General features: G+C 30.4%; 1 protein-coding gene across 1 annotated transcript; it reads right to left on the bottom strand.

The window, feature by feature from the left end:
* Positions 1-673: 673 nt before the first annotated feature.
* On the bottom strand, positions 674-13,618 carry cdc14 (cell division cycle protein 14). Its single transcript, XM_011499429.1, is given in 9 exon segments — positions 674-958; positions 5,359-5,629; positions 8,161-8,439; positions 8,948-9,073; positions 9,634-9,972; positions 10,980-11,349; positions 12,219-12,519; positions 12,836-13,101; positions 13,517-13,618. Coding segments are annotated over 9 exon segments (2,076 nt in total). The 5' UTR covers positions 13,566-13,618; the 3' UTR covers positions 674-883.
* Between the last annotated feature and the right edge of the window lie 1,158 nt (positions 13,619-14,776).

The following is a 14,776-nucleotide window of genomic DNA, read 5'->3' as shown; positions in this document are numbered from 1 at the left end:
TAATTAAAGATAATTATTGGTGTGATTAAAGGCCATATTATAAAAAGATTTTCACTCTAAAATCAAGATTGGCCGACATTTTATCTTCGCCGTAAATTCACCATCTATAGTGGAAATTGATTAATGCTATTTAATGTGTACAAGAAGATTATTAAATCGAACTCATTCATACTAAATACGAAAATTCGATTCTTCAAAGCAAACTTATTTAGTTAAGCCTCAAAATTAACAATGGTCAGCTTAATTCTTAATAAACACTTTAAACGGCTTGACAACGAATATCACGCGCAACTAATAAGTCAGATTTCTTTAGCTGTACTTCAACAAAAGATGCTCATGTCATAAAAATTTCATACATAATCCAATTAAATGCGTAGGAATGACGAAGTTCTCGTGTATACATAAATACATACATGCAATTGACCTACCGTGTGCACCAAAAGGCGACGAAATCTTTATGACAGGCACTCTCAACACGCCCAATGAATTCACTCGCTTTCCCTAAAACAAATTTGGGAATCGACCGTCGAAGGACGAGCTTCTCCCATCTTCGCACGCATAAACGCACTCACGCGCGCGCGCGCGCGTAAACAAACAAACATACTCGCGCACGAACACGCGCGCCCGCGCCCGCGCCCGCGCCCTCACACACACACACACACATACACATACACATACGGAGATGATAGGAGATAGCTCGTAATCATCCATCCTCGCGAGAGCTGGCGTGCGTGCGTGCGTTAATCGCATTAGTGTCCATAACAAGTGCATATGAATGAGGAGGACGTCGGGATGCCGGGGCGTTGGGGTGCGGCCTCTCACCGCCCTGGCGAGCGCTTAACCGCCGTCGCCGTCATCGGGTGGTGCGTGGGTGCGTATTACTCTACTTGATGATGGGGTTCACGCGGCGAGACTTGCGCCGCTGCTGAGAGACGCGGGGCACTGACACGGAGGCGCTCTGGCTGTCCCCCGCGGTGCCACTGAGAATATCGGTTAGTCATCTGATAATTGCTTTTTTGTAACTTTTTGGCGTGCGCGCACTGCAAAAGTTAGAGAAAAGAACAAACAAAGGGTCGGTATTTCTCTTTAGCCTTTTTGCTTTTTGCTTTTTGCTTTTTCTACATTAGTTTCGTTCGTCCGAGTTTGGATTTGAATTTTGCATTGCTAATTTGCCGTAGCCGCTCGGCTACGAATGCGTAAGGATTTTGCTCTCCTTTTCGCTGCCACTTAGCTTCGGTCGCTCGTTGGACGCGGCAAGGTAAAACAAAGTATTAATCCGTGCATGCATACGTTTCTGACGAGTCGAAGATAAATTAGATCCATGACAAACTTTTAGTTACGAAAAATAGCAATCTTATTTTAATACTCGAATATTTAATATTTGCGTATTAAGTATTATCAATAAGTATTATTGCGTATTAAGTATATAATGTAATGTTGAATTTGGGCTTGTTATAATCAATTATGGCATCAATGTGCATACGAGCTTAACTATCATTATTATTTACTTTTATGCAGTTTACGTGAAATTTGCTTATAAACTTTACTGCTTTTAATGGCTGTACAAGATTATGTAGCCTCTAGCTTTTAATATTACATCGTACGTATCTTTGACGTGTCGTAAACGTAAAAAATAACTAATATTCGAAATATTATACTATACGTGTAATATATATATATATATATATATATATATATATATATATATATATATATATATATCCATCAGTTAAGATGCATACAATGAGTATAGAGTGCGCGCGTGTGTGCGCCTACACACACACACACACACGCGCGCGCGCGCATTTATAGATGTACATTTTAAATGAGATATCATGCATTTCGCTTAGCTTATTTTTAGTCGGCGTTGGATAATATAAAACAAAATAAAAAACAAAAAAAAACATTAGCACTTTATCCCAATTACTAACAACATAATGGAAGCAAAAATAAATTTCTATTGTTATTATATAAGTTTTACTATATTGTCCAATACTGATATAAATTGTTTTAGAAGTTACTTTAACTTTTAAAAAATACGATAATAAATACTTATGGTTATTTATAGTTTTTGAATCTTGTTTGTAGGCAACTTTGATTTAAATTTTCTAAAACACTTGCGCAAGCATTCTATTTTAATTTTTAAACTATTTTTTAACCGATCTTATCTATCATATTACACTTTGCATTAAAATTTGAAAACTAGAATGTTTGTTTTAATTGATAAATAATAAACTATGAATTAATGATCGTAAATATTAATAAATTTTATTTATGCCAGATGACTTAAACGCGCGTTTTCATTATCACGTGCACATTTGGTTACGGAGATAGGAGAAAACCTGAAAGTCGCGCGGAAAGGTCATTCGTCGATTTTCCATAAAAATGAATAACATTTAAAGTCTTTATCTACGGATGTGCGTGTGCGCCTACATATATATAAATATATGTATGCATGTATGTATGTTGGGTGTTTTCTAGTGCGAGTCACTCTACGTTAATTTTCATAACCGTTGCAGTTTAATAAGAAGAGGTTCGAGTTTCACTCATTGAAAGAAGAGTAAGAAAACCACACACCTAGGATCAATGAAGCGCGATTTTTAAGTCGATGCATAAACTACCGCTAATTTAATAGAAATTATAGTAAAACGTATAAAATAAAATGTCGAATTTATGATGCCGAGCGACATAAATTATCTGTAAAGATTTTGCGCGTTTAAGGGATTACATTACGGTAAAATGTTTAAGAATTAAGTAAAAGTTAATTATTTTGATAATATTATAGTAAGATATGTTTCAATAAAATTAGAAAGTCAAATTTGACATTAATCACGTATTTACTCCAATGTTTGAGTTTATTATAAACAGCTTATTTTTAGTTAAACACCTTTGTAAAAAACATGTCTAATATAATGGCAGTACAATGACCGAGTACAACCGATAAACATAAACAGTTTTTACTACAAGATTGTTTAAAAAAACCTTCATAAAAACAATTTATATAAATTAGTTAATGATCTACATCATCGGTAGTAAATGATTAAAATCGAAAATTAGTAAATTAGATTTTTTTTAAATTGTAAAATTTCTTTTTCAGCATTGAAATGGATATTTTTAATTCTTGCGATTTTGATTTAAATCTTTATCAAATATCATTCTCTTCAAATGGCTTCCTAAACAATTTTTAAAAATCTTTTGTTCACTTAACTAAACATTTTAACAGTATTTTTATAACATTTAAGAGATATCCATTGAAAAATTAATAATTTCAAAATGTGAGCCTTTTTCAATATTTACCAAAGAAAAACTAATATTGTAAATAAATTAAAATGTGATAGATATTTTCATGCAGATGGAGAATTATTCTTAATTTCAGCTTAACAATAAACTACAAGACTGAAAAGCACATAATAAGTATATATATGCACATGCTACATAATTAATATATTAATTATTATAAGAACGAAAAGATTGACATAAATTATTATTGTTGAATGTAAATTTTATATTTGTATTGTTATTGTAGTGTAATCCCTTAATAATTATTGTGATAATACTTAATAAAAATAACGTAACTCCAATTGGTTTTTATAAAATAATTGTCTCATTTAATTCATGATATTAATACCACAAGATTTATCCTTACCATACCGCATTATATCTTCAAGAAATGTTAACTGTAATAAACGTCGATATTGTATAATCGATTAATTTTTATCGCGATCAACATTAAAATTTCTTATTTTCTCCACATAAATTTCGTGAACATTATTTGTTACGGCGCATTTTGAATTAGCCAATCGTGCGTCAACCAAGAAAACATGGTCGGAATAAGCAAAAGCTCTATTCCCAATACATACACGAGATTATTAAGGTTCCAGTCAAAATTTTAGATCGTAACAAACATGTTTTAGAATTTACGTTAACAAACGAATTACGATAAAATTTGTATTAATTAAGAGAAACAATTTAATCGAGATTCGATTGATTACTGTTGAAACATATATCACACAGTGCATTAATTGGCATTTAGTCAATAATAAATGCAAATAAAACAAACTAAATATTTGGATTAAAATATATATATATATATAAAGTATATATTTGAATATTTAATAGGTAAAAGCTAAATACGGAAAAAGTAATATAATATCCTTTGTTTGGCTTAGTACGTTAAACGAATAAACAATATGAAATAAAACGCGAACAGAAAATATCCTAAATATTCTGTTAAATTTTGATTGTCGAATACATTAAAATATTAATATAAGCTTTGCTAATATACTTTTCACAGTGACCATATTGCGATAATCTAGAAAAGCAATAAATAAAATTTTAAAAAAGTTTGCTCTTAATATATAATATAATGCCCTAACAATGCAGTATTAGTTACTTTTATAAGGCAAAACACCGATTTTGTACTATACTTCATCCGTGTTATATTACAATATCCTTAGAAACTTTTGAAAATATTGAGATTCGTTTAAACTTGAATTTAGTTTTCCGTTTCCGTAGCTTTATGGCTTGTATTTAGAACTACAGCTTTTTGATCATAAAACCGATGCTCAAAAACATTTACTTCGAAAGTTGCAATGCCGGGAAACAATAAAAACTAAAAAAATAAAAAAAATAAATAAATACTTTTAACTTATAATTACTATAAGTTCGACTCTGTTTCAAAATTACAAATACGGAAAGTTAATACAAAAAATCGTCTTCCGAAATGCTCTAAATCGGCGTAATAAAGACTGCATTACAATGATTAGACTTTAGGCGTTGTGTTTTGACTAAATACATAAGGCTCTTGTGATATATAAAATTATAATAAAAACGTATCACTATACATTAAAAAATTAATGAAAATAAAATATTCTCGGCATAACGTGTCCTACTTATTGCGCATTACACTCACTGGGAATCCAAGACAATTCCAGTCGCAGACATCGCGATATACAAATTACGCTCGACCTCGATAAACGAGTGTCCGTCAACGAGACTCGCCAGCGAGGTTTCGGGCCACTGAGTTGGCAATCATAATAATTATAATAACAATAACAATAATAATAATAATAATAATAAGAAGAAGAAGAATAAAAAGAGGATGAAGAAGAAGATGAATGATCATGATGCAATGACAATAATAGGACAATGCCAGTAGTAGTACAGTTATAGTAGTCGTACTAATGATGATGATGATGATGATGATGATTATGATGATGATGATGATAATGCATACAGCCTCGGCGAAAACATAATGGGCAAACAGCGATGGGCCAGGTTGCCGGGATTAAAAGGATATGCGCAGCAATAGGCGGACGGTAAAAGGCGCTGTCGTTATGTCCAGTGCAAATCGTTGGCAACTTACATCCTGATGTTGTGGGTCCGGGCGAGTCGGTCGGCCGAGCGCAGTATGAGACTCGGCCCGCTGGGGAACTGCGAGGTCGCCGAGGAGGCGGCCGCCTCCGCAGCTCCGCCCGACCTCAAGCTGCTGCTCCTCGTCGCCTTGGGGGCTGCGTGCGCAGGGCTTCCATCGTCAGCCCTCGCGCCATCCAGGAAGGTTACGTCCCCCGAGTACTTTGCCACGGACTTGACGTTTGCCTTTGACAGGTCGGAGTGCGTTGGGTTATTTCTATAAGTGTTCATACTCTTTTATCCGTTAGATTTTGCATTGAATCTTTCGTTCGTCGCGCCCTCAATTACAATTACAAGGCACGCAATACATATAAGAGAGGATTGATTAAGGCTCGTTACGCTGGGTACGACGTGCCAATGATAGAAATCGAGACAAAAGTTGCACATTCATATGATTGTGTAGGTAAAGTGTTAGTCGGTAAGCGAGGATCTCATGTAAGCGGTTGTATTTTGTTTGATTGTATGGGTGGAGTTGTTTTGCGAAATATTATCAATTATAGACAAATAAAATTTTAATATAAAGGAAGCTTCATAAAACAAGATGTATAAATCAAGAAACAAAGAATTCTACTGATTCGAGATTTAACGAGACCGATGCTCTGTCACTTGGTAAACGTTATTTTTTTAATTTTCATTTTCAAATCTTGGCGATGACGGTACCACAATACAATACAGCTGATTACTTTTTTTAGAAATCTTATTTATCTTGAAATAAAAAAGTATACAACTATTATCGATGTCTTTGTATTTATAAGCATTTCCAAAAACACGTAATACTTATACATACGTATTCCCGCGTGGCTGGAAATTTGATTAGTTGTAACTGAAATTATTGCTATTGTGTTACGTAAGTATCGTAGTTAAGTGTCCAGGGCTTGTTTGTAAGCACAATACTTAACTTTTGAATTGAAATAAGATGCCCATTTAAAAACAATACTAAGATTAATTATAAGTCGTTGAATATAATTGTAGCGGTTACGTATTATATAAAATAAGGCCACTAGTTTGTCATTATACATGCATATGAGCTATATGTTGATCCGATTAAGGAAAACAGTTCAGCAGCAAGTTACATTATAAATTATGCATTCACTTAACATATACAAGAAAAAAATATCAGCTTTAATAAAAGAAACTTGTTCAATTGCCATATATCATAATTGCTACAATTTTAAATTATTGAAATTAAGCACTTGTCATCATCATATAATAATACTACTTAATTGTAAAGAAAATATTTTAATTTCATCATTTAAATGTATTTTTAAATCAGTTAGATTTTAAAATATGGTGCTAGTAATAAACTATAAAAAATGAAACCCGCCATACGTTTCTCAAAAAATGCTAAATATGATAATAAGTATATTTGTAAAAAAAAATAATAAAAAAAAGCATTGAATCAGAATGTATTGACAAGTAATTTATAATTTTATAGAATAATACGTTAAAAATACAAATCTGTTTATTGTTATATGAAGTAGCAAACTAGCAGAAATGTATGTACGAATAAACAAAAATTGATTCATTCGCATTTATTTTTGGTCAAATTGATGAAAGATTTGAAAGTTTATAGAAAAAAAATTGATCTTGTAAGTTACTTCGAAAATACATCTAAAACAAAAAAATATACAATTAAATAAACCTCTATAAAATTCTATGAATTACTACAACATTAATCATTCATGAGAATACTATAAATAAGATAACAAGTATGATTATTATTATAATGGATGATTTATACATTTCTTATGTCACTATATTTGGCTATCGAAAGAGTATAAAAAACTGAATAAATCGTCGATTGATTAAATAATTTTTTTTTTGACGAATAAAAATGCAAATACTTAAAATCTCTCGTCTCGAATCCCCCCCCCCCAGAATATTGCACATGTAAAAAAATAGCATATGAATTATTCTACGTATGATCTATCACTACAGTCAATCACATTACATTATATTAGTATTAAGCAGGCACTTGTGTGCTATTTAACTGAGAAGCGATAAACATTAAGTCACAAGTATATTTTTGAGTAATTCTACAATATTCAATTCAGTACTTTCAACAATAATCGTCAATTATTAAATAAGAATTAATAATTAGATATTATTGAAAAAATTAAATATCAGTTAATTTGAAAGTCAAACTTAATAATAAAAATAGATAACATTTTCTTAAAATCCTCATGTATTTACTCAAGATAAATCTCACAAAACAATAATTAATTATATTTCATTAATTTAATAATAGTGACGAACTTTCAATTCTAAAAGATTCGATGTAATATATTATTATTTGATTGTTTGACCACTTGAATTTCATATCCATTAAAAATTCAAATTTCATGCTAAATTCTTATGCGAAACTAAATTTCTAGCCAAGTCGAAAAAAATGACACAAATTCGAGAATTTCTAATGAATGCTTTTTTACAATGCAAGCGTAATGAGAATATTCTCTCTATGTATTAACACTACCTTTAAGTTAATTATTACAAGTAAGTTAATTATAACAAGTACCTAATTCTAGGCCCATTTTATAGTGAAATACACCGAGACAAAACAACAATGAACAAATCTTGTAACAAAGTTATCAAGCATTGAAAAATAGAGCTTACCTTATTCAGTTATGACAGATAAGGTATAAATAAACATATTTTGTAATTTGTCAGAAACATCGATTGGCGTGATAAAGTAATGGGTGAAAAGAGACGATGACTATTCTCAGTTGTGTAATTGGAAAGAAGACTTACTGCCTGAGAGACCAGTGTCGGACTACAGTATTAGCCCCAGCAACTTGCGATTGCTTATTGCGAAGCGAGCGATTGCTTCCCAGTAGATTCGGCGAGCAGGTCGCCCTTGCTACAACCGATGACTTAGTAGTAGTTATTATTGGATTCGGGGTGGTTTTCGTGCTGTCATTGTTGATAGTAGTGATGGTGGCGGTGCTTGTATTATTGTTGTTATGGATGTTGCGAGTCGGAGCTGGTTTGGGAATATGACACCTGTAGGACGTTGTCTCGTTACCGTTTCTACAAAGGGACAGATGGCGGAAAGAAATGGAAGAACAGAAAAGTGTGTATAAGTCTTTGATCATTAGAAGTTATAAGCTGTACACGCCTCATCTAGAACAATTGCAGTAGTAATAGTTGAGACAACTGTAATACCACAGTTGACAAAATAAATACAAAAAACGATAGTTATAGTCATAAAAGGAAATGAAGAGATTGTAAAAATTAGTAAAGACAGCAATCTATTTTTTTTTTTTTTTTTTTGTTATCTAACCATGGATGGACATTTATCCCATTGCAAATAAAATCATAACGATTATCTAATCGTGTCACGTTTTAGCAATTAATTGTTTTTGCCAATTGCCAAGGCATTATTTACTCTGTTTGGTTAACATTTTAAAGAACTTGATTCTGTGGATACAAGTAAAGTACAGATTTTATTAATGGAATAGAATTGTCGAAAAATGACTCATGGCTGTTATTACTACTAACAATTGGCATTATATTTAAATGCGTAATATTATCAAACCTTTTAAAGATTGCCGTTGAGGCTGATCGAGTTACGACACGCTTAGTACCGTCTTTTTCCTTGATTGCAATTATGGAGTTAAAACCTTTTTGACCTCTGCTTTGTAGTAAAGGCCCCAAATATGGACTAGACAAAATTGAAATTTAATTATACATTATAATAATGTACAGATTGAATTTGACTACAATTTATAATTATAAAAGAATATTTTTTAATTATAATTAATTTGATAATTATTGTAGATTATACGCGAGCAATTTAATTAATTTTCTTAACTACGTGCATACAAGATATATGGATAATTTTAATAAGAATTCTGTTAATTACAACATCCAGTTGTCTACAACCATCATATTATTCCCAACTAAGTACATAATGTAAACAACTTGACCACTTAAATTAATTCTTGCATTTTTTAATATCAATTCTTGATTAGTAACATGTGGCAAAATGATTCTCAAATTATGAATTTCTTAACATTAGAAATCGAAATAATATCATGAACAACTTACACTATAAATTTCATCTGCGAATTAGTGAATAGAAATGTTTATGTATATATACTAATTAACAAATATTTAACCAGCAGTAACTTTATATTATTAAGATCCTATGTTGTGATAAATCAATGACTTATAAAATCACTCTCATAATATTCATAACTTAAGGATATGATAAGTACTCACTGAACTACAGCTAACGAGGATGTTGAATTTTCACCAATATTAGAATTCGGAGATAAGGTTCTTCTTGTTTTAATTTGATTTAACTTGTCACCCTGAGTTAAAACTGATAATCCTACTGATGCTTTTGGAGTTTGAGGAATATTATCTTCCAATTTAATTCCATCAACTCTGTGCATGATACCTGATACATTATCCTGTAAAAGACGTGTATCCAGTAACCCAATTGGGGGCATATCAAACACATTTGCAGCTTTCGAATAAATTCCATATTCGTGAACGGGATTTCCATTCTCAGAACGCAAAGGCTCTTTTAATAAGGAGTGTAAATAATCTTCTTTGCTGTATTAAGAAAACAATGTTTATTTTTAAATTTACAGTGTCTACAGAATTAATTCTTTATAATTCATTACAGCTTCTTAAAGTCAATTGAAGCAATTATAATTCCAACAATTAATCTCAAATTAACTATTTAATATCGATTTGCCGATGTATTTTCAAATTATTGTATTGTGTTGCTCGTAGAAACTTAGAAGATTAACATTTTTCAATTTTAAAAATTTAGCAGTCGTACGTACGCGAACGAATATCTTTTAGTAGTAGAATGACACAATTATCTAATTAATCATCGAAGTTAAGCTTTTTGATTGCAATTTGTACTCGAATGATCAAGTACTTTAGTTGCAATGACAAAATCCATAATAAAAAACAATATTGGGATTCGCAACAAAACTCGAAGTAAATTATTTCTTATGCTTTCTAGTGCCTCAATTTGAATTAATTAGAATAATCTTGGATTGATGGTGAATAATAATTAACAACAAATCCGTTACTAAATTTCGTTTACCATTTAACGATTACAAGTTACTGATTACAATCTTAAGTCCACACAAACGCAATTAATTAAGTATTATATTTAATATGACAATAATATAAATATTTCAGTATTAAAAAAAAATATTTTAAATAATTATAAAAAAAACTTATAAAATAACGAAAATTCCTAATTATATCTTTAAGATAAATATGAATTAATCAATTTCACTTCATTTTTATTAATATTTAAACATTTTATTATTATTAAAATTAAAGTAAAACTTAATTTATTGATTGATATAGAAATTTTTTATTTAAAATATTGACTACTTTAATGGAAAATTTTTGCATTACATTTTAATCATAAACTGCCAATATTAAAAAAATTATATGTATTTTCATTTCTATTTACTAAATTATACAAACATTTATCATAAATCCACTACTTGCAAAGTAATTATAAATATATAAATACGTTATGCATTAATGTATATGCATTAATGATAAACAAAAAATAATTGTAAATAACTTACTCTTGTAACCATTCTTGTTGATGTCCAATGACAGATCCAGGTCTGCAAATTCTAATCCACGCAATAGATTCCAGGGCTGATAAATGATAATGTTTCATTATATAACAAGCAATTAAAGTGCCCGTTCTTCCAAGTCCAGCTTTACAATGAACAGCAACAGCTCCATTAGTTTTTTCAGAAATTTTCAAAAACTGCCTCACAATTGAGAGAGTCGGTGAGGATCCGTCAATAAAAAATAAATCTTTGTGATCAAAGCCTGCTTCCAAAAAAGTTGCGGCATCGTAACGTTTTTTGTTAAGCCTTACAATGGTAGTTACATTGTAATATCGAAAATATTTAAAATATGATTCTGGAGCATGTAGCATGTAACCTGAAAATAATGAGATAAATCAACATTAATAATTATGAAATTCTTAGTTAATAGCATAAATTATACATAAGTAATAATAAAGTTTTTATTTTATTTATCAGTTTGTTTTAGCAGATTTGTAACTAATACATAAATTTTTATTCGGTAATTGCATTTAATTTTACAAGGTATTCGAAAAAGCATATAATCATAAAATAATTTTTAATGAACCAGTATGTATTTAGTTAATTCACATACTTAATTAACAACAAATTTGATGATATTTATAAATAATAAAAAATTTTTTTTAATACTTTCAATAATAACCTAACAGTTATATATAAATATATTATATAAAATCATTATTAAATATAATTATCAATATTATAATAATATTGTTAGAAATAACAGAAGAATAATAGAAAAATAATAATAAAGTTGAACTAAAAATAATTTGAGAAAAACATTTATATTACCTGTATGAAAAAATAAACAATTCAATAAACCTAGCAAATCTGTATATATATATATATATATATATATATATGTATATATATTATGATAATAATTAATGATTTAGGCAAATTTATTTCACCCGATGTACAACAATATTAAATATCAGCATGTTCTGGATATATTTATGAATAATATACAGTACAATGTATATATACCAATATATTAGAAACAAAAAATGAAAATGAAAAAAAAAAGTCAAATTAAAATGCGATATCGTTTATAAGAGCTAAATGTATGAATTAACACTTCCAACAGTAAACAAACAATTGAAAAATCTAAATGGATAGTCATTCGCTGTTTAAACTATCCCATTGTTAAAATAAAGTATGCTCCAATAAGTTAAACAATCCTTGATACATAATGTTAAAACATACCATTTTCAATTTGATTACTCGAATGAGGTCCACAGAAGGCAATAAATTTGCCAGGAAGTATCCAATTTAAATCTCCATTTTCAACACGCTCCAAATGTTCATACTCCTTAAGGTTAAAGTCATGAAAATTAAAAAAACCTAACTGATGGCATTTGTATATTGCGTTGATACAATTTTCCAATGAAATATAATAACGGGGTTCGCCCATGGAAGCATCGCGAAACAATTGAAAATTTGGACAGTTTGGACTGGATGTTAGACACTTGTAAGCTTCTTCAGCAGTCCATTTTAAATATATTATCTATAAAAGTAACAAAACAATTATATATTTTTATTGTTATTTTATTGTAATCTATGAACAGATTGTTTGCTCTCATTTGAAATCTGTGGAATGTATTATATTATAAATAGCATTACAAAACAAAACAAAAAAAAAATTCTTATCGGGTGCATTCGGAAAACTACAAAATGATAATATAATAAATATTAAATGTTTATAAAACTTTGATACAGGTATAGAATATACAATAAAATTTGAGCAAATATAATGTTTGGATAAAATAAAATACATTAACACTGAATTTAATTAGTGTGTTTCTATCAAATTAAAGATTTACCGCATAACAAGCAATAAGAAATGCTGCATTCACTCGTTTCTCAGGATTCATTGTTGTATAATGGACAATTCTTTTTTTACTTAAAGAAACAGCCTTCAACTTTTTATCAACTTTTAAACAGTAACGGTAGACCATGGCAAGATTCAAGGGTCCAAAATCTGCATAAAAGTTTTCATACAACAGCTCATTCTCAATACTAAAGTAGTGAGTATTTGCCGTACATTTGGCTTTATCCGGTGATGACACAGTGACAAAATACAAGCGACCTGAAAACAATACATGCAAACATACACGCGCGTGCGCACACACACACACACACATATATATATATAAATATATATATATATATATATATATATATATATATATATATAAATCACACACAAATTCAAAATCTATATACTTTAAATTATTATCAAGACATAAAGCAAGCCACGGTAGAGTTGAGTTTTCAAATTTTAAACATTTGATTTTACATTGTCTTCTACAATTTTATGATATCTTTTGTTAAAACAAAATAATATATAATGCTTCTAATATCAGATACGTAATACATTGTAATTTAACAGACTCTGTAATAATTAGCTTTTAAATAAAAACAAAGTATATCGCAATGAATATGTCTGGTCAAATAAAAAATATTATAATTAGAAATTGATTAAAATGTCATAAATATCTCACCTCTGATTATTTCTGCAGGGCCAATTAAAATTTTGTTCCAGTCCTCCATTATTTCTGGATTGTAAAAACTTACGTTTTACAAATGTATTAATAATTCATCCAAAAGATATAGTACTCAACTACCTGTAAAGAAATGCATTAATAAGCAATAGTAAACAACTTGGCCGCGAATACAATTTAATTGCAATACCAAATAAGTAGAAAATTATGGGCTAACATTAAATGATTCTAGAGGTATCGATTAATTTACTTGGTTAATGAATAAATAGTAATCTGTACCTTACGATCAAAAACTAAAATAAAAAAGCACAGGAAGAAAGTTTGCGCAACAATTCATCAAAAACACTTGTTTTCCAATTCATTCAAATCCAATGCACAAAGTACCATACAAATAACAATAATGGACATTGATGTTAATTAAAGTATTAAATGCATAGGCTTAAACGCGCGTGTCTCATTAATAAAATCAAATGTCATCGAAATATTTGTAATAAATTAAGCCCACTGACAGTAGCACATCATTGCTCCATACATAAAAAAGGTAAAATGTTATACAACACTGGCGGAATCCTAGTTCAATAGTTAACCGAGGTGCGCTTATCCTACTAATAAGCCAGGCAAATTAATTCAACAACAATGATAATAATAAAAGTATTAACAATCACCTTGAAAAGAACGTGAAATTTATTTTTACTTTTCACAAGACTTGATAAGCTCATGTTTATAAAAGAAAGCCTGAAGATTCGAGAGCTTCTTGCAAAGATTCCCAAAATAGTCCTTCAAACTCTAAGCGAAACTCCCCTTAAAATCACACGAAGCGCAATGGAAAATCTAAAAATACGTCTGTTAAGATATAACAGCATACGCACACGCGCGCGCAATTGGAGCTCGTAATCAATGCTAAGATCCTTATTCCACTGCTAAGAGGAAAAAAAACAAACGAGATGGCAGTGGCGTTGATAGGTTGGTCAGCCCGCGCGTACCGAACTCGCGAAGCTCGTACAACTTGTGGCGGAGGAGGGGGCTTAACGTCTCCAAAAGATTCTCTATACCACTGCTACGCTACGTCATGGCGCATTATCAATCCTACCGTCCCTCTTCCTTACACCCTTCCGTCCGCGCCGCACTACTCCAGCACTGCTCGCTCCCTCAACCCCCTTCACCGATACTCAACGGCCGCACTTATTTCGCACACCCTCCTATCTTCTCGCTCTCTCCCGCCCACTCCTCAATCAAACAGCACAATACACAGCAGCAAAG

Source organism: Ceratosolen solmsi, unplaced genomic scaffold (assembly GCF_000503995.2).
Source record: "Ceratosolen solmsi marchali unplaced genomic scaffold, CerSol_1.0 scaffold35, whole genome shotgun sequence".
Taxonomy (NCBI): domain Eukaryota; kingdom Metazoa; phylum Arthropoda; class Insecta; order Hymenoptera; family Agaonidae; genus Ceratosolen; species Ceratosolen solmsi.
This window is presented reverse-complemented; position numbering and strand designations above follow the sequence as displayed.